We start from the raw sequence: 21,104 nt of genomic DNA on the forward strand, positions 1-21,104 counted from the left end.
ACACATGTAATTATTAACTTTTTGGCTCTATAACCGCAAATGGAGGATTATGGGAAGATGTACACATGTAATTATTAACTTTTTGGCTCTATAACCGCAAATGGAGGATTATGGGAAGATGTGTCAAGAGAGACCTCTATTTTATTTATCTCTCCATGACTTTAACTCACTGTTGTCTTTATCACAGACAGTTTGGTAGAATGGTACAATATAATTTACTGATCCCTTTCAACTTCCTGTGACTTAATCAATACAGTGCCTTATTTATAAAAAAGATGTGTAGGTTCTACATTCAAATATGGTGGCTGTGAAGGGCAAGACAACTTAATTCATCAGAAAACAAAAACAATTAATAAAACACATAGAGAACACAACAACAAAAACCTAGAAACACAACTCAGAAAGTATGCATAGAATGACTATAACAATCCTTCAAAATTATCTTCAGACTTTGTAGAGCTGCCAGAGAGCAGCAACTTCTGCTTCATCATAGATCCTGCACAAATTTTTTCTCATTTATCATTTAGGGGGCTGTGCAAAAAGGATCAGTTCAGATGTTCCTCATCGAGCCTAGTTCCTACCAACCAAATAACGAAGCACCAATCAAAATTTGTGCATTCCTTCACCAGTGTTTTGTTAAGTGAGTAACTGTTGAGGTCTGCTCAGTGCCATGACCACAAGCCTTACCTGCCAACCATCTCCAGAACAATACACTGCCAATGCATTAATGTACGTATTTGAAAAATACATTAGACTAGGCTACAGTATAATGTAGTGTATAGTAGGCTATCACAGGGTCAATAAATACTTATTATTTCTTCACTGAAGAAAACACAAAGTGCCTAACCATTATATATCACAATGGTGATGTCAGCTAGAGATGGGTAGAAGCATGAACTTTTAAAGGACATCCCTTTCAGTTTTTCTGATTTATTTTAAACAAATTATAATTTTGTTATTATTTAACTATTAAATTATTTCGTTATTGCACTGCACTGAACTGAACTGAATTGAACAAAACTGCATTGAACTGCACTGGCACTGTTTGCAGATGTACGGTTATTAAAGTTTATTTTATGTTTAGTTATTGTCTTTGTCATGTCACGTATTATGTTAGTCTAGTCTCGCCATGTTGTTATGCTTTATTTATTGTTACATTTAATTTTCATGTCATGTTATGTTTCATGTTTAGTTGTTGTTACAATTTTATTGTTAGTCTTGTCATGTCTCATTATGTAGTTTATTGATGTCACAGTTGCAAACTTGTTATGTCATGATTTATGTTTGTTTCATGTTATGTGGTTCTGTTCATTGTTTAGCATACACTTTTTTGTGTCTTTCTGCAAACCTTGCACTTCTGCTTTCTCTCTCTCTCTTTCTGTCACTCTTTCATTGTTTCAATTTCCCTTGTCTTCTTACTAATCTACTAACTTTAGATCAGGATTGGGTAATACTAACATTCTAACCATCTGTTCAAGTCACCTTACGTTTCCTGTGCATGTCATTTACTAATTTACTAACTCTAGGGCAGGATAGGTTTATTATTGAGATGAGGAGACTCGCCATCGCGGTTCAGCCACACCCACTGGAAGAATCTGCCAACCTGCCTGCACCTCCACCTTCCAACCCCATGGGAACCTGGCAATTCCGGGAGCCATAACAACCCCCCCCCGGAGAGGTTCGGCGGAGAACTTTGCCTGCTGTCTTTGTGCTTTTGCACCGCAGAGCAGACTTCGGTCTTGACTCTTGCGCCGTCATCGACCCTGAGCCTGCCTACTGTCCACCTGTATTTCTGCCCCACTGACAGCTTTCCTGGCTACTGGACTTTTTGCATGGTGTACCGATTACGAGACTGCCTTCTCCCTCGGTACTGTACTTTGGTTTTGGCTGTATTTTACGTGTATGAACACTGCTTGTTTTTTGATTACGCTCACTGGACATTCCCTGAATAAAGCCCTGATGGGACTTTATTACACCCCTGTTTCTGAGTCGTGCATCACGAAAGGAGTGGAGTTAAGGAGGGTGGAGTGAAAGATAATGGGACACAGCCCATTTCCCCATTTCTGTGGGTTCTCTGTGTTTATATTCCATTAATCGTTTTTCCTTTCTCACAGTTACGTCTCCTACCCCCGCACCTGATATGTGTTTCCCCATGTGTAATCGAGGTGCAGTTTGGCTGACAGCTGGGTCAGGAGGTGCAGCTTGGCTGGAAGCTGGGTCAGGAGTGGCTTCAACTGGAGATTCTGTGGGATAAGGCTCTGTTTCATGCTCAGCTTGAATAGAAGGACCTTCAAGCAGACATACATATAAGAGACTATAAATAACAACCCGAAAGCCATTGTCTTATATATTGGCATACTGTATATCTACAATGCCACACATTACATGAAATTACATAGTGTAAGCTATGAAACATTCATTTTCCCTCACCAGCAGGAGTAGGAGAAACTTGGGAATGGGATGATGGTTCTGGTTGGGTTGTCACTGTAGCTGGGTCAGGATCAGCTTGAGGATCAGCAGGGTCCGGGTCCGTGGTTCTCACTTTACATTAATGCCATTTGGCAGTAAAGTAGAAGTAACTTTACACTCGTTCCCTTGGCCCTGTTATCACTGCACATGGTCTATCCTACCACTGCTATGTGGACGATACCCAACTCTTCATCTGATTCCCACCATCTGATACACAGGTTTCAGCCCCTATCTCTGCTTGCCTGAGTGACATCCAGAGCTGGATGGACAACCACCATCTAAAGCTCAACCCAGGTAAGACTGAAATGATATTCATCCCTGCCATTACCTCTCTCCATCTGGATCTCGCCATTTCCCTAGGGGTACCACACTGACGCCCTCACCCTGGGCAAGGAACCTCGGCATGGTGATGGACAGCAGACTGTCCCTCTCCGAGAACATTGCGGCGGTGACCTGGTCATGCAGGTTTTTCCTATACAACATACGGAGACTCCGCCCCTTTCTCACCCCCTACTCGACCCAGCTCCTGGTCCAAGCGATGGTTTTGTCCTGCCTGGACTACTGCAATTCCCTCTTGGCTGGCCTCCCAGCGTCCGCCATTAGATTCCTCCAACTTATCCAGAATGCAGCAGCTCATCTGGTCTTCAACCTTCCCAAATACTCACACCACCCCCCTGCTTACTTCCCTCCACTGGCTGCCTGTCATGGCTCGCATCAAATTCAAAACATTGGTGCTAGCCTTCCAAGCAGTTAAGGGGTCTGCCCCAGCTTACCTCCAAAAAATCATCAGACCCTACACCCCTGCCAGACCTCTTCATTCAGCCTCCACAGGCCGCTTGGCATCTCGCCCTCTCCGAACTTCCACCTCACGCTCATGACTACTGTCTGTTCTGGCTCCACGGTGGTGGAACGAACTCCCCGTTGAGGTCAGAACAGAAGACGCAGCTCTTCAAGCAGCACCTCTCCCTGTCCCTCCCTACCTCCCTGTAAACCTTAATTGTTGTCTTTCTGTGATTTACTTGTGTATTAGGATTAGGTTTTAGTTTGGCTAGCTAAGCAGTGTTTGGCTAGTTAAGGGGTTTGTTCATACATTTGCGTGCTGCGGTGTAAAAAAATATATAAAAAAATAGGCCCTGGTCCTTATCTTTATCCTTATGGGTATGCACTTTTTGTATGTCGCTCTGGATAAGAGCGTCTGCCAAATGCCATTAATGTAAATGTAATGTAATGAGTTGAAGGACCTTCAAGCAGGCATATAAGATAATATATAATAACCTGAAAACAGTTGACTCCCCCTCAGGTCATTCAGTGGCAGAGTCTCTAAGCTTGCTTGAATACCTTGAAGCAACATGTCACAGTCCCTACTTACACTTGGAGGCATGCAGTGGGCTCCAGAATTAATCATTTGATTAAAAAATAAATAAATAAAAAGTGCTGTAAACTAAAAAATAAAACAATTATTGACATACAGTCCCCTCCAAAAGTATTGGAACAGCAAGGCCAATTCCTTCGTTTTAGCAATGCACTGAATACTGCATCAAGCCTGCGACCCATTGACATCACCAAACTTTTTTGATGCTTTTCCAGGCTTTTACCTCAGCCTCTTTCAGTTGATATTTGTTGTTGAGGGTTATTCCCTTCAATCTCCTCTTCAGAAGGTGAAATGCGTGCACTATTGGATTAAGGTCTGATGAATGACTTGGCCAGTCTAAAACCTTCCATGTTTTTATTCCTAATGAAGTCCTTTGTTGTGTTGGCAGTGTGTTTTAGGTCATTGTCTTTCTGCATGATGAAGTTCCTTCCAATTAGTTTGGACGCATTTCTCTGTAATTTGGCAGGCAGAATGTTTTTGTAGACTTCTGAATTCATACTGCTGCTACCATCATGAGTTACATCATCAATAAAGATTAGTGAGCCCACTCCAGAAGCAGCCATGCAAGCCCAAGCCATGACACTTGCTCGACTGTGCTTCACAGATGAGCTTGTATGTCTTGGATCATGAGCAGATCCCTTCTTTTTCCACACTTTGGCCTTTCCATCACTTTAGTAGAGGTTAATCTTGGCCTCATCAGTCCATAAAACTTTGTTCCAATACTTTTGTGGCTCATCTGTGTGCTTCTTTGTGAATTGTAATATCGCCTTCTGATTCTGAGTGGTTTTCATCTTGTGGTATAGCCTATATTGCTGCTCTCTTAGTCTTCATTGAATGGTTGATTGAGATAGCTTCACCCTGAAAAAAAAATTGTTAAATTGTTAGTGATGTCACTGACTGATGTTTTGGGGTTTTTCTTCACAGCTATCACAATGTATCTGTCATCAACTGCCGTTGTTTTCCTTGGTCAACCTGTTCAATGTCTGTTTCTCAGTGCATCAGCGGTTTCTTTCTTTTGCAGGACATTCCCAGTCTCTTTTCCCCAAAGACAGCTCTCTGGTCTTCATGTTGGTTTATCTTCCCAAACCCAAGGCAAAAACCCAAGAGTAGACATTCAGAACTATTTATGCAGGACACATCAGGGCAACAAGAAACACCTGTTAGTCACATGTTCCAATACTTTTGCTCACCTAAGAATTGTGTGGTCTGATACAAAAGGTTGTTTAACAAATCTAGATAAAGATATCAGAAAATAAAAGCTGAAATTTGGATCTGTCATCTCATCTGTCATACATCTTTTGACCTCAAACTTTCCACCGTCATGCAGACATTTCTTGCCTCATCAGCCCCACCTCTCATTTCATGATCACAGTTTCACCTGCCTTATTATCACCTCATTATTCCATTAGCACTGATCACATTGATCACATTCCTCATTCAGTTAGTACTGGTACATGCAGATCAACTCACTCCCACTTAGTTAATCATTTCCTACACCTGCCCTTACCACTATTTAGTCACAGTTCACACTCCTTTTGTCGCCAGACAGTTGAAGTTCTTGCTTCTCGTTGGAGCTGTTAGTATGCGTCTGTTTTGTCAGTTGTGTTTGACCTACCCAGTTGTTCGTTTCACACACTGCCCTGTCTTCTGCCTGTCCTGCTGCTTCCTGCCAGCCTTGTAACAAACATAGGTTTGCAAAGCAAAGCCCCTCCTGGCCAAATTAACCGTTTTTGAGAGAACACAATAGGGTTTTGACACATATTTAAGCAATGCCAATTACTTATTTACGCCAAAGCCAAAAACAAGCTTGCATTATTTTGTCAGTATCTTTAAGGTATAGTAAACAAAATAAAACCAGGGAAGATCATAACATAATCTACCAAGCTGTTTGCAGCAGTGACTGACTTGGCATGAACTGTTGCTCAAACAAAAGTATAATCATTAATTCACATGAATGATATGGCTTACCAAACTTTCACTTTAGAGTGAAAAATGGGAGTTTGGGATTTGCACACCAAGTTGCTTATACAACTTTCTCCTTGGTTATTTGCATGACCCAAATATTTGAACTTGATTTTTAGGCTACCTGTTAAGTTAGCTTGTCATCCAGGCAAAAATAATTGCAACAAATTTTGTTGTTTATCAGTTACTTTGATACTGAGCACAACTGAATGATAGATTATTAGCAAGGAAGATATTCCAGGAGATAACTAATGCACTTAACGCAGATTGCCTATACATTACTGGCACAAATTTGAAACTCTGTTCAGTTTAGGTCTTAGTCGCAAGATGCATAGGACTGCTCAGTGATGTTGGTAGTAACATAATGATAGGTGTAATGATCATTGCATGTTTAAAGTCTGAAGTTAAAGGTATTCCTCTTGCATAACTTTATTACCCGCACCATCAAATGTGAGGAACTTGCTGTTAGTTATATTCATTAAATATTGAATATTTAATTATTCACATTCATATCCTTAGAACAACAAAGTATGACTACAGAGAATTAACTTCTTAAATCTTACTTGATCAGAGACAGGTTGTGAGTTTCTCAAAGGTCTGAAAATGTAAACAAGCAAAATATTAAACTGCCGTATCATGTATGTATTATGTTATTTGAGAAATTTAGACCATGCCGCTTTGAAGAGTTTTCCATTCATGGACTGCTTTCTGTTGGAAAGTCCCACGCATATTTTGTTATGTTGCCTGAATGACAAAAGCCTGAATTGGCCTAAATAAAAATATCCTCAATTAACTTAATGGTGATGCCATAAGAGACAAACTGACCACAGTGTCAGAAAGAGGACTGTCTCCTGATGATTTAACCTGGACCTCACTGTCATCTTCAGATGCAGACTCTCCACTGTAATCTTTGAAACAATAAATTGATTGAGAGCCATTCATTTAAATATCAGTCTCTTCATCTGGTTTGTGGTTGTTCAAATGACATTTTACATTACACAGGATATGATGTTAATTTCCTTGTGCTTACAATTAGGGGGCTGTGCAAAAAGGCCCAGCTCACATGATCTGAATCTAACATAGTTCCTACCAACCAAATAACCAGGCACTGAACAACAATTGTATACACCAGCCAAAAGGGTGCTAATGGGAGTATTTCAAGTGGGCAGCTTCCTGTGTTTCGTTGAGTTAGGCCCCTCCAGAAGAATAGCCCAGTTAAATCAAGGCATTCTGCCATACACAAGTTTTCAATTCAGGCATATTCCTGAATGCCATCGTGAAACCAGAGAAACAAGCTGCTAATTAGTTAACTAAAATAACTCTTTACTTAGCGAGTTAGCTCAAATAACTGGTTAACTAAGCATAGTTTACGGTTTGGCTACTTGCCATTTCATTGTTCGTGGAGGCTGTGTAAATGCTACCGTTAGTATATTATAATTTTTATTTAAAAACATTGCCTTTCAAGTGTTACGCCTCCCATCTAAAGCTCATGCCTACATTATGCAGCTCGTTGCCACCACCAGACCCATCCCTGCCCCCAATTTCTCCAAAGCAGTGGCTGATGGGCCAGTTTTTACACCTTGGCCACTTCGAGAGGGACTAGTTGTAAATCAGGGGTGCACAACAAAGGCTGATCTGTTTCAGGATTTTGTGCCAACTTATGGTCTTAAGATATGATTGAGTCAATTAAATAATTATCTGGCGTGTACCAGCTGCGGACTGCAAGTGTATCCTTATGATTGTACTGTGGTCAAGTACACGCTTGAACCAGGGTCATTTATTGAGCTGTCAGCAAATTAAAAACAAGGTCATTGGTTGGAACAAAAACCAGTATGCAGACCTGGCCTCGAGGAATGGAGTTGGGCACCCCTGACGCTCAAGTCTATAAAACTCCTAATAAATCCCTCCTGCTGCACAGCCATATAATGGATTAGAGGCTTAGTATTGTTTGTGTAACTGAAACCTGGCATCAGCCTGGGGTCTACTCAGCCCTTAATGAGTCATACAGTACACTGCAAAAAACCTGCAGCTCCGGCCATGGTGGTGGTCTTACCATCATACACCAAGCTTAGTTGAAATATCTTCTTTTGAATGTCTCGGTTAGTTTTTTTTTATTGTTTATACACGTTTGCCGAAACTATCCCTCATGTTCTCAAAACTCTAAACAAAAAACACAATACCATTAACCATGCTGGAAAAACTCCACAAATCTCTGGCTAAATAAAACATTTCTGTCCCTTCTCAAAATCAAATTTTTGTGTCAAAATTACACGCACATGTATCATATGAAACTTTACTGTGAACCAAATAAACCGAGGGCTGTTTTCCACAGACCCATGGACGTTTTTGTAGACAGACGTTTTCCGTAGATGAAGGACGTTTCCCTTAACCGACAGATGTTTTCCATGAACTGACAGACTTTTTACTGAGATGTTGTCTGAGGTCAATGAACTGACAAACGTTTTCCTGAAAAGTACATCAATACCACCGTTTTCACATAGGGACAACTACCCCAAGAGCAACTAGAATAAGTGCTACCTCTATCATAAATAGTAGAAAAAAATTATGTGCCAACTAACTGGAAGAATACTGTAGCGACTTTACCAGTGATTCTTAATCTACTCTACTCCAATGACAGAACAGTCTTAATTAATTAAGTACAGGCCTGAGGAATCCTCTCTATAAGTGCGTAATACAATGTCAGCATTTAAGGCCTCCATATTAAGCCCTAATTTCTTAATCCTACATTATTTACTACAAACAATTCTATGATTATATAGTGGTACACCCAAAACCATTTTTATTTTGAGAAGCTGAGAAATGTTGGAACTGATGCTCTTTGAATTGTTTGGGGCGACATGGCTCAGGCAGTAAGAGCAGTCGTCTGGCAGTTGGAGGGTTGCTGGTTCGATCCCCCGCCTGGGCTGTGTCGAAGTGTCCCTGAGCAAGACACCTAACCCCTAAATGCTCCTGACGAGCTGATCAGTGCCTTGCATGGCAGCCAATCGCCGTGAGTGTGTGTATGAATGGGTGAATGAGAAGCATCAATTGTACAGCGCTTTGGATAAAGGCACTATATAAATGCCAACCATTTACCATATGCTTGACGACCTGGGAACACTCATTCTGTTAAGAATGCACCAATTTAGTGAAGTGCAGAATTACATTCATAGAATTGAACCAACCAACACTGATTCACCATAATCATAATTTAAGCAAACAGATTTCAGTTTTGTTTTAAAATGTTTATAATGTTAATGTTTATATAACTTACTGTACATGGTACTTATCAATCTCAGTATAGTTCAACTTAAACCAAATAATCTTTTATTGCCCAAATAACCCCACTTGTTAAAACTTAATTAGTGTTGTGCACTTCTGGCCATGCATTTGTTTAAAATAGCAGTACTGTACCATGTACAACATTCTATCGCTCAGTCTTTACAGTTCAGTGTTCTGAAGGAGTAAGCTGTACAAAAAAATAAGATATTTGCAGCACTGTTAAAATACAATCTGACTCACTTTCAACCATACATTACTGGTACACTTTTGTCACGTAGAATAGGAACAGTCCGGCCTCATGTTAGCCTTTTATCACAGCAGGAGTATCATTCTTAAACAATGCCAGAAGCAAATCTAGTTTGTAAAAATAAACTCAGAAACATATCCAGCAATTATGACATTTTATATTACAGGCACATTTTGTATCAAATGGTTATAAACCAGCCTGGCTATGGTACCGTGACAGGCCAATGAATTTGACACTAACAGTACATACTACATCATAATCAAACCTCTGGGTCGCTCACTTCTCAAAATTCACACACAGTTCCGTTGATGGCTTATTCATTCATCAGTGACATCCCCTATTACACACGCCAGGCTTTATCCAGCCAGATCCTGGCTGAAGGTTCTTTGTTAATGCCGCTGTTCACAACATTCAATCAGAGGCTGCTCTTCACCTGACGCTTGCAAATTCTCTCCTGTAGGAGGTCCCAGGCCTTTTGAACCTGCAAACGAACACCAATACGGAACAAAGAGTAAGGAGAGCGTTGGAAAAAATGAGGACAGACAACTCACTGATGCTTTTTCCATGTTTTTTTTTTTTCCATCTTTTGATATGAGAAATGCATGAACATTTACTGTCTTACGGTTCACAATCTATACTGCACATGGTGGTTCACAGTACAGGTTTGAAGTTTTCCAGAGCGTGTGTTCTAATGAAGGTAAAGCTAAGACGTAGGTGGGTGGTCTTGGCTGCTTCATGTTGTTGGAGCAAGCAAGGGGGTTTAACAGAGCATGTCATACCAATGGGCAATTTCAGCTGTGTTTTGAAAACATCAGGACATTATAGACAATGGTGTTTTAAGAAACCCACCTGCTGTGTCAATACCAGTTTTAGTTTCATGTCTGTTCACTTCACAATTTTTACCTTCTGTACTAAGACTGAAATATATCAGTACTCACAAACGTTTCCTGTCTGAGGTTGCTCAGACTACCATATGTGCTACTGAACATGGTAGGTCTGGCTATTACGGATCACAAAGCCTCATTCTCCCAGCGTTCATGACAGAGCGAGAATCCTCACTTGTCTCTGTGTGATATCAGGGTCCCACAGGGTGCACAACACCACGTTGGCGTGCTCGACTCGTTGGGCGTTAGACCACTGGCTCTGCAGTCTCCTCCGCGCGTCCTCCTCGCTCAACCCATCCCGCGCAGTGATCCGCGACACCGCCTGTGGAACCGCCAGGGCCGACGCGGGAAGAGAACCGCCATGTTTTCAGAGCGCATGGTGAGAGACAGTCTGTGGTGGGGTACCAAAACTGCACCTGTACGGCACCAGGTCACATGACTTGTACCTTTCCTATCGGTACTTCGTTTCAGTGTCCCGCGCTTCCACTAGCGAACGTTACACTCACTCTGTCGAACCAGTCAGTGCCACAGGTGTTGTTAGCAAGCTAGCGAAGGTTAAACTTGGTAGAAATGCCAAAAGCAAAATGGTGTAAAGTATAATTTCAACAAATAAAACTATTAAATTGCTTTAACCTTAAAAGACGTTGTTTAATGTTGCGTTCGCTCTTTATTTTACAGAAGATCAGTTCAGGCACCGTTTAGGCATCGTTCTAGCAATGGTATTATAAAACTCTAAATGATATCCAACCCTATGTGAGTCACCTGGCACAAGCGGTCATGTCTGCATTTCCATTGTTTGCTGCCATCCTAAATGGCCAAATGGCCACGGAGACTTTCCTTGAAACTGAACATTGGTAATGGAAATGTGTGTAGAGAGGGACGGAGGCACCTCTTCCTCCGGGATGACGGTGACCCAGACCTCGTGTACCATATCAGTCCAGCCAGCTTCCAGCAGTACAGCTGCATCCACAACACACACCTGCTTTCCTGACAAAGTCAAATAACCAGGTCATACATATATCTCTCCACACACACACACACACACACACACACACACACACACACACACACACACACACACACACACACACACACACACACACACACACACACACACACACACACACACACACACACACACACACAGTACTGTATGTTCTTACCTTCCTCTCTGGCCTGCTGGATCTTCTGCTTCACACAGAGTGCTATTTCTGGCCACACAATATCAGTGAGGGACTGCAACCTCTCCTGTAATGCCGTAAAGCATAGTCAAAATACAATAGTATGGCACATTACCACAACAGCATAGGCCAGTGGTTCTTAACCTGGGTTTGATCGAACCCCAGGGGTTCGTTGATACAGTCTCAGGGGTCAAGACACACACAGCCACTAGTCTCTAGACTAGTCTCTAGACTCCTGCCGAACCCCTGAGACTGTCTCAACGAACCCCTGGGGTTCGATCAAACCCAGGTTAAGAACCACTGGCATAGGCAATTACTTATATCGACACCGTACTGTACCTTGTTTCCAAATACTTTTTTGCCAAGGGCGCCTCTGTTGATCGTTTTATCCTCGTTCAGAATATCTAAAATGGAGTAAAAAAACACAAAGTATATGAGTTTTACAAGGCATCTGTGTATGATGCCGAATTATAAAGTGAAGTACAGCTTTGTAGTACAATTATCCACAATATTACTATGCTTTGAGGATCATTATGGAGTGGATTAGCACAACAGGATAGGTGGTCTCCACACCATTGCCAAATTCCTCTACCACTCTCTGGTAAGCAGTTGCTCCAGGACGGTAGGTTTCATGCCCCATCTGGTCACCATCGATGCAGACTGCTCCCAGAGCCTCTAGACGTCGGGCGATGGAACTCTTCCCACTGCCACTGCCCCCTGACAGTCCGATCACGTATGGAACATGGGGGAGGAGGGGATTGTCCTACAAGGGGAACAGAGGGGTGGTAAGGGTAGGCCAACCCAAACGCATTCGACTCAAGGTTCCAGCTTCCAGTGTCTGGAGGTTTGGAATGCGTATAGGCCTATTTGACAATGATAAAATGTACTTCATTAATCACATTACCTGACTACTTGAACCACTGAAAGTGAAGGAAGCCATTACGAGGTGGAGAAATAAGAAAAAGACAGTCAGAAGAGGTTACAGCCATAACAAGGACAGTGATTTCAGATTGCACTTACGACCTGACTAACCCGGAAACAGTAATGGCAAAAGCTACGACACAGTGTCCCGCAAGAGGCCTTTTCATTTTCATTCATGAAATGATGAATGGAGCAGTGTCCAGATGCTGTTCCTGACAACAAAATACCCACCAGAACATACGTTAAGTAAAAATACATTTACATTAAGCAAGCAAAAAATTTAGCAACCAAAAAAATGCAGGCCAGAATTATATCATATGCTTCTGATGCCTGAGAAGATAATTTTTTTCCAACACAGGACTGGACTGGAGGAGTTGTTATAAGAATAGGGAAGTTGGAGGACAAGTTACCTCCTGAGAATTAAAAGAGGGATGGTGTCAAGTGGGGAAAAAAAGCGAAGAAACGTTTTGGCAAAGTTTTTGTTTTGACGGTGAGATAGCCCTGCTTTACTGCTGTAATGGTATCGCAGGGCAAAAGGCATCAGACACCATATACAAAGTTCATCACAAGTGAGCTTGTAAACAAAACAAGTCCTACTGCCCCATGTCTCTGGAAAGAAAACATTAAAGGCAAACCCTGCTGTTTTTGAAAGGACAACGAATAACCAAGGTAGAGCAAAGCATCCTAATCATATTAACAAAAACAAAAGAGAAATTCCACTTTTGTAGACTGACAAAGAAAAGGATTTGGTGTTCAGAAAAATGACATCATAAATTCACACAAAGAAAAGAGGCATCTGTAGTTCTCTGACCATTATCTCTTTGTTAGTTGAGAGAAAGCATGATGAATCACAGCACATTGGTATGAAATAGAGGCTGAACAGTGACACAGACCTTCCAAGAACTTGAGTTGCCTATTCACCACTTATCTGACATTGAGCTACAAGTAAATAATCCTGTATCCCTGAGGTCACATCTGAACATCACACTTGCATATCTATATATGCACTTTGCACCAGATTATTAGTTTTCTATGACCAAATGGATGGCTTTCAGTCTCATGTTCTCTTAACCTTCATATTATATATATACAGCGGGTAAAATAAGTATTGAACACGTCACCATTTTTCTCAGTAAATATATTTCTAAAGGTGCTACTGACATGGAATTTTCACCAGATGTCGGTAACAACCCATGCAACCCACACATGCAAAATCAAACATTAGATGTCCATAAATTAAGTTATGTGTAATAAAATGTAATGACAGGGAGAAAGTATTGAACACACTTAGTTAAATTTATTTAATACTTCGTACAAAAGCCTTTGTTGGTAATAACAGCTTCAAGATGCCTCCTGTATGAAGAAACTAGTTGCATGCATTGCTCAGGTGTGATTTTGGCCCATTCTTCCACACAAACAGTCTTCAAATCTTGAAGGTTCCGTGGGCCTCTTCTATGAACTCTAATCTTTAGTTCTTTCCATAGATTTTCTATTGGATTCAAGTCAGGTGATTGGCTGGGCCATTCTAGCAGCTTTATTTTCTTTCTCTGAAACCAAGTGAGAGTTTCCTTGGCTGTGTGTTTGGGATCATTGTCTTGCTGAAATGTCCACCATCGTTTCATCTTCATCATCCTGGTAGATGGCAGCAGATTTTTATCAAGAATGTCTTGGTACATTTTTCCATTCATCCTTCCTTCAATTACATGAAGTTTGCCAGTGCCGTATGCTGAAAAACAGCCCTACACCATGATGTTCCCACCTCCAAACTTCACTGTTGGTATGGTGTTTTTGGGGTGATGTGCTGTGCCATTTGACCTCCAAACATGGTGTGTGTGGCATCCAAAGAGTTCAATTTTGGTCTCATCTGACCAGACTATTCTCCCAGTATTTCACAGGCTTGTCTAAATGTTGTGCAGCAAACTTTAAACGAGCTTCAACATGTTTTTTCTTCAGCAATGGAGTCTTGCGTGGTGAGCGTGCATACAGGCCATGGCTGTTGAGTGCGTTACTTATTGTTTTCTTTGAAACAATTGTACCTGCTAATTCCAGGTCTTTCTGAAGCTCTCCACAAGTGGTCCTTGGCTCTTGGACAACTCTTCTGATAATTCTTTTGACTCCTCTGTCAGAAATCTTGCGAGGAGCACCAGGTCGTGGCCGGTTTATGGTGAAATGATGCTGTTTCCACTTCCGGATTATGGCCCCAACAGTGCTCACTGGAACATTCAGAAGTTTAGATATCCTTCTGTAACCAATGCCATTAGTATGTTTTGCAACAATAAGGTTGCGAAGGTCTTGAGAGAGTTCTTTGCTTTTACCCATCATGAGATGTTTCTTGTGTGACACCTTGGCAATGAGACACCTTTTTATAAGCCATCAGTTCGGACTGAACCAGCTGATATTAATTTGCACTGACAAGGGGCAGGATTGCTTTCTGATTACTGATAGATTTCAGCTGTTGTCTTGGCTTTTGGTGCCTTTTTGCACCTCCATTTCTTCATGTGTTCAATACTTTTTCCCTGTGTCATTCCATTTTATTACACATAACTTAATTTATGGACATCTAAGGTTTGATTTCTTTGCATGTGTTGCATGGGTTGTTACCGACATCTGGTGAAAATTCCATGCCACCTTTAGAAATATATTTACTGAGAAAAATGGCGACGTGTTCAATACTTATTTTACCCGCTGTATATTGAGTCAATTTGACTTCATTCAGTGTTTGACATCTCTTAACCTTTTTTTCCCCCATCTTGATACGGTATGATTTTACTAATTTGGTAAAACATACAATAAACATAATGCTATGCTTTCAAATGTCCTGTACCATGTACTTTGCATGTGTTGTGACCCCCCTATCGTAACTGTATAAAATGCAAGAAAAAACGAAAAAGTTTTGTATATTATGTCAGATTTCTTTGTGGATGATTCTGGTGGAACTTCACTTACTAATAATATGAGGGTTAATATCATATTAGACTGAAAGTTGGGGGGAAAATATATATTCTATAAAAATAAATATAAAATAGCGCTCAAAAGCAAGAAACCAAAGACGCGACATCATGACATTGTTATTTTTAAGGCTTCTTGTTTATTTGTCATTTTTGCTCTCTCCACCCCTTCCGCTCATCACATAAACAAAGCACCGGTGCAATATATCTCCCTGTGTCCAGCTCATCTATCCTCTCAGGGGTGTGTCACAGTGTACATCTTCACGTGTGCGACTACGTAAAAAATGTATTTTGTTAATTGTATTGACATTACAGAGCACAGAAGTAAAGTAAAAAAAACTTTAATCTGGGTTTCCAAAATAAATAAATAGACAAAAATACTGTACACAAAATAATGTGTGCTGTCAGGAGCTACATGAGAAACCACACACTCTTCCTGACAGCTGAAGAACACTACACCGTTAAAGTGTGCTTTCGGGGAGGGGTGTCGGTACCTTGGGGGGCGTAAGCAGAGTTCCTAGCAGTCGTGAGCGAAAGCTGGAGGAGCTGATCTTTTCCTCCTCGATCTCACTGTGGTGGGCATCTTTGATGACTTGGATCTCATACAGCACCAGCTCTGAGAGACCCTGGAACAGTGATGACACACACACACACACACACACACACACACACACACACACACAGAAATGCAGTCAGACAACATCTGCCAAACATATCATATACGTTTACCGTCTACATACAGCAGTGCATACTCCGCATGCATGCACAGACGTAAGCAAATTATTTCGGGTTGCACCACCCTTAAATGTGTATTTCAATTGTTATCCTAAAAGGGTTGCTGGAGGCACTCAAATGGCACAGACAAGTGACTAATTACACAATTGCTTTATGGAAGGGATAATACCCTATAAATTAGTCAATGATTAGGAATGAATTGCCGGACAGTTTTACTGCCCTGAAGGGCAATTATTTTACATTTACATTTTTGTCATTTGGCAGACGCTTTTAATCTAAAGCGACTTACAAGTGCATAGGTTCTTCCACAAGTATTTCTCATAACCGACTTGTTCATAGGGTATTATCCCGCTTAAACCACAGCTAACTTGCTAAAGTAATGTCGTTATGGACTATATTACTGTAGTTTATTTTAATTTGGAAACAAATGTATTCATTGAAACATAATGGGAACGTTGCAATACAAAAAAATCACGTAGCCTAAAATTGTCTGCTGCAACTAAAAGGCAACTGCATCATCGCTGAGAAGAAGTTCACTGGCTCACCATCGGCAAAAGTAATTAAAACGTTAGGCAATTAACTAATGTTAGCCTGCAAAGTATTAGTAAGCAATTTATATTAATTTGACACTGTATTCCAGACTTCAGTTCCATGCAACTGAACAGAGCCCCTCCCATTTTGAACTGAAGCATAGCAAGACCTCAATATTTTGTTAAAATCAGCTGGCATGTCTCATTCTTGCAGCCAGTCCTGCCAAACGACATACATGTAGTTTACAGAAAATATCAGTGTACTGAAATATTTTAGCATCTTCGGGCGTTCCAAGCCGAAGTATGTTCCTCTAAGCTTACTTAGGACCTACCATCCTGGAGCAACTTAGATTACAGACAGTAAACATTTCATCATTCTCTCCCCACTCGCTTCTGTGTTGTAAGTTATATTATTATTACCGCCTAAGTTAAAATGCTTGGTTACATTATGTTTGAAACTCCCCATGGTTATCTTTCCAACAATGCAGTGTAGTGTAGCCTAACTCAATGCAATGTAGCCAACAGTAACATATTTTTGCCGCCATATTTGCTTGACAAATAGGCTGTTGGCACTAATCACTTGTTGGTGAAGTACTGGAGTAGATTCAAGGAAACAAGTGGAGACAAACTGCTGGCCCTAATTGCATGTAATAACTCATGAAATGGTAATGTTCTTTAGATTCGTTAGCAACAAAGTTTATACAATTTTTTTGAATCAAAAGAAAGCAACATCTGATGAACATGCACTTCCAGCATTTTTTTGCTCCTTCAAACAAGGAAAACAATTTAGAGAACAATTTACGGTGTTAAAGCCATGCTGCTTGAACTTCTGATGGGAAACCAATTGTATGGTGATATATACAAAATAAATTCATTGCATTTATTTTCACCTAGCAGAACAACAAGAAACAAAAGAAAAAAATATTTATGGACAGCTTATCGAAGCTTGACCAAGTAGCGGCCAAGCAAAAGCTGGGGTAACTGTCAAGGTGAGTAATGCACTGTTAATACACAGCACCCACTTTGCCTTCACTACAAGGGCAGAAAAAGAAAGAAAGAAAGGCAGTGGGGCATTAAAGGTCCTCTTTCAGACGCCGCTGCTGGAAAAGGAAGTGCTTACGTTTTCCAGGCGCTTCTTGTTGACAGCCGCGCCTCCCTTCCTCGTCTCTTCGCTGACCACAATGCACTGCAGCTCGGAGTCGGTGATGGAGGGGCCAAAGGGCTCGGAGATGGGCACGATCTCGTACTGCAGTGAAGGCTTGATGTCTCGGAGGAACTCCCGGAGCCTTTCCGCTCGTAATTCGTAGGGCTCTATCAACTCCTTCAGCACTTTGTCTGGGGCGAGGGAGAGGAAACGAGTGCAGTGAACTGGCTGGACTCCTCCGGTCCACAGTAAGGGACCCATTCAAGGACCAGAGGGGGGAGATGAGGCAGATTTCACCAGACACACCTGGCACAAAGCGATCAGCGCTCACCAGCACATTTATGCTGATATTACAGGAGTTCTGTGGCAATCACATACCTATTCCCAGTTGTATCACCACAGTCACTTGTGATCTACATTTCTGAATGGCATGTAAGTCCTATACGAAATAGTTCAATTCTAAGCTGGTGTTCCTCACTCCTGGTCCTGGAGAGCCGCAGGATCTGCAGGTTTTGGTTTTCGCCTTAATATCACCAACCAATTCAGACCCAAGAAACCAGGTGAAGTGGGTTAACTGTGTAATTACCTGCTTTAATTAACTGCTGAGTAACAACAAAAACCAGCACACCCTGCAGCTCTCCATGACCAGGAATGAGGACCTCGTTATGCACTGGACCTAGAATCCATTTTATTTTTTATCATTTATCATTTAAAACGCACATTTAATGGTGCAGTTTTTACTGCATTTACTTTACTGTCAACATAAAACCATCACAAACACAAAGCTGCAGTTGGCACTTGTCTCTTATATGCCACTCTCACTCATAGAATTGCATTACTCTGTCATACACAAATAAGCACTAATCTGACAACACTGACAAACAAGCTAAATCTATCCACAATATAATCATGGTCAGTATGGAGTCTCTATACTGCCCATTTGTACTGTCATATTGTAGCCATAATAATATCCACACTGCCCTTGAGCAAGGCCCTTAACCCTGCATTGCTCCAGGGGAGGATTGGAGGATCCCAGATGGAATGTCTTGCAACCTCAGTAGCTGTAGTAAAAGCTCACCCAATGAAAAATTTTCATTGGTCTGGATATAATTTCTATTGCTAAACATGGCAACAATAGAGAATTTAGCTAGGCATCACACCCTTACAATGCATTATTAATTAAATAATCTGACACCCTTATTTTAACAGATGAAGAAATTGTAACTGGGTACATTGCTGGACAACAGATGCTCTGAGATTAAAATCTGTAACCATCCTGACACTCCTTTCCCACTTGACCCTACCCATTCACTTACTTTTCAACAGTTCTGTATCACAAAGCCCAATCACAAAGCGCCTGTTTGCCAGGAGGCAGGAGATGTTGAGCAGGGTCTTGTGTGCCCCGTGGAGCCGGTCGAAAGTGCCCCCCACCACCACGTCACTGTAAGTCTCCAGAGGCTCTGCTTCACCCACCCCACCGCTCTTCAGCGCGTCCTCCTCCTGCAGAGATTTCAGCTGGGGGTGCAGCAGCACAGAGGTCAATCCTGGGCTGCAGGCGTAGCAGCACCCGGCGTACTTCTGCAGGCACTGGGCCACCAGTGGAGACTGGCCCGGGTCCTGCAGAGGGAAATCAGTCAGCACGACCTCCGGGGAGTGTGACAGGGTCTGCGGGGAAGGGAAGGGGTTATTGCTCCCCTTCGTCCCAACCAAGCCCTGCTGGGCCCGAAAATTGGTGAGCAACACCCGCACGTCCAGGTGCCCGCACACGTCGGCCGCGTTGCTGTAGAGACGGGAAATGAGGCTGGAAACATCCGCCACCGGGGGGATGCAGACCGGTCGGGCCTGGCCTGTGCTGCCCAGGTTGAGCCCCGGGTGCAGGTGCACATAGAGGGTCCTCTCCACCACCTGGGCGGCTGAGCTGAGGACAGGTGCGATGCGCACGGGGAGGGTGTGCAGCGGGGAGGTGAGGACCAGGACGCCCGTGCTGAACATCGCCATGGTCGGCCGGTGACAGACACGCACTGGTGGGGCTGGGGCTGCCTGGAGGGCAGGAAAAATGGAGCAGTACAACTTTCTGATGAATAAGTAAAAGACCAGATTTATTGCAGTACATGTACAGTACAAAGTCTGACTGACAGACTGAAGTTAATCCTAATTCAATTAAACCATGTCTGCATTAAGACAATACTTAACAGCAGAAGACGAGGGCAAAGTGTGCTGAATCTTTTCAGTTCAGAATGAGCTTAAATCAAGAAAGTATTACTGTAACTCTCCTGGTCCTGCCCGACTAGCTAAATACAAAGACGTAGGCGTAGATTTGCATTTTAAGTCAAAATGTATATATAATGTATGTCCTAAGCAAATGTGCAAACTACTATTTTGGCTAAGATAACGAAGTAAAGAGTTATGTCTACGGTCACCGCGTCTGCAGATTTTTGCAGTTGGTCAGTCAGTCAGTAGCCAAGGTGTGTGCAATCTTTAGCTAATCACTGATTTAAAATTAATAATTGATGCGCTTATCCGAAAACCACCGTTTTCTTCAGGACCAGAGTCTCACACCCCTGTAAATAATTATTTATGCATTTATTCAGATGGCTTTAGAAAGTATTAATGTTAACTAGACATTCTGAAGGCTAAAATATTTCAGATTTGACTACCACAGAGTTGAGTTAGAATAGGAAAGAAAAGTCACAGAAACTCGGACATCCAAAACTTAGTTGCCTAGTTGGTTGTTACACACTAGCTATAGATTAGGGCAGCTATCAAACCAGCAAGCCATCAGTGTGAATTAGCTAGCTACGTTAACGAGCCGATTTAATTCATTCGCGAGCCGATGAGCGCCTTGCGAAGCATAGTGCATTTCAGACAGCTTCTGAATTCAGAGAAGAGCCATCTAGTTAGTAATTAAGGTAGCAAGCTAATGTTAGTTGGGAAGCTACCGTTAGCTTACTGGCTAGCTAACATTAGGTGTTAACGGATAAAAGCATCTGAGGCATAAAGAACAGTATGATATATTACCGTACCGTAGTGTAAGTACTGTGAAGGTTAAAATAATTTGGCGATTGGCATTTTTAGACTAAATCGCTTCATAAAAAAACACTTAAATTTTCTGGGGTTGCGCTATGCTTCCGTAATGAAAACCTACATGTGAATCTGACCTAACAGTGAGCCACCTGACATCGTACTGCATGTTCATTGGTGCACATATTTTGTCACATGATTAATATGGTCGTGTATTTCTGGGAAATGTGGTCATTCGTATTACAATATCTTTTGACGATTGTGTGCCGTGTACCGCATAAAACTAATGCTGCGTTCCAGAATTCGGAAGTCCGAAAATGAACGGATCTTGACCGCCCCAATATGGCGGTAGCGTGGACGCACGTTAAATCTCGAACGCGGTATCTACGTTTCTATATCCATGTAATG

At 41.9% G+C, this 21,104-nt stretch overlaps 1 protein-coding gene across 2 annotated transcripts; it reads right to left on the minus strand.

Annotated features, from left to right (window-relative positions):
• Positions 1-9,027: 9,027 nt before the first annotated feature.
• On the minus strand, positions 9,028-20,847 carry coasy (CoA synthase). Of its 2 annotated transcripts, none has more exons than XM_061231404.1 (10): positions 20,699-20,847; positions 18,992-19,715; positions 17,652-17,866; positions 15,761-15,892; positions 11,971-12,160; positions 11,737-11,801; positions 11,380-11,464; positions 11,106-11,203; positions 10,392-10,538; positions 9,028-9,813 (listed from the first exon to the last, which is right to left on the minus strand). In XM_061231404.1, the coding sequence occupies exons 2-10, from the start codon at positions 19,671-19,673 to the stop codon at positions 9,748-9,750; spliced, it is 1,680 nt and encodes a 559-aa protein (XP_061087388.1). In that variant the 5' UTR covers positions 19,674-19,715; positions 20,699-20,847; the 3' UTR covers positions 9,028-9,747. The 2 variants fall into 2 exon arrangements, with proteins under 2 accessions (XP_061087388.1, XP_061087389.1); XM_061231405.1 differs by having other exon boundaries at positions 18,992-19,749.
• Positions 20,848-21,104: the final 257 nt, after the last annotated feature.

This window comes from Conger conger, chromosome 2 (assembly GCF_963514075.1).
Source record: "Conger conger chromosome 2, fConCon1.1, whole genome shotgun sequence".
Taxonomy (NCBI): Eukaryota; Metazoa; Chordata; class Actinopteri; order Anguilliformes; family Congridae; genus Conger; species Conger conger.

Coding starts and splice junctions, on each gene's coding strand:
- coasy (XM_061231404.1), bottom strand. CDS start 19,673: ATGGCGATGTTCAGCACGGGCGTCCTGGTCCTCACCTCCCCGCTGCAC. Junction 17,867..18,991: donor TGATACAGAACTGTTGAAAA/GTAAGTGAATGG, acceptor CCCTCGCCCCAG/ACAAAGTGCTGAAGGAGTTG. Junction 9,814..10,391: donor CTGATATCACACAGAGACAA/GTGAGGATTCTC, acceptor GTTCGTTTGCAG/GTTCAAAAGGCCTGGGACCT.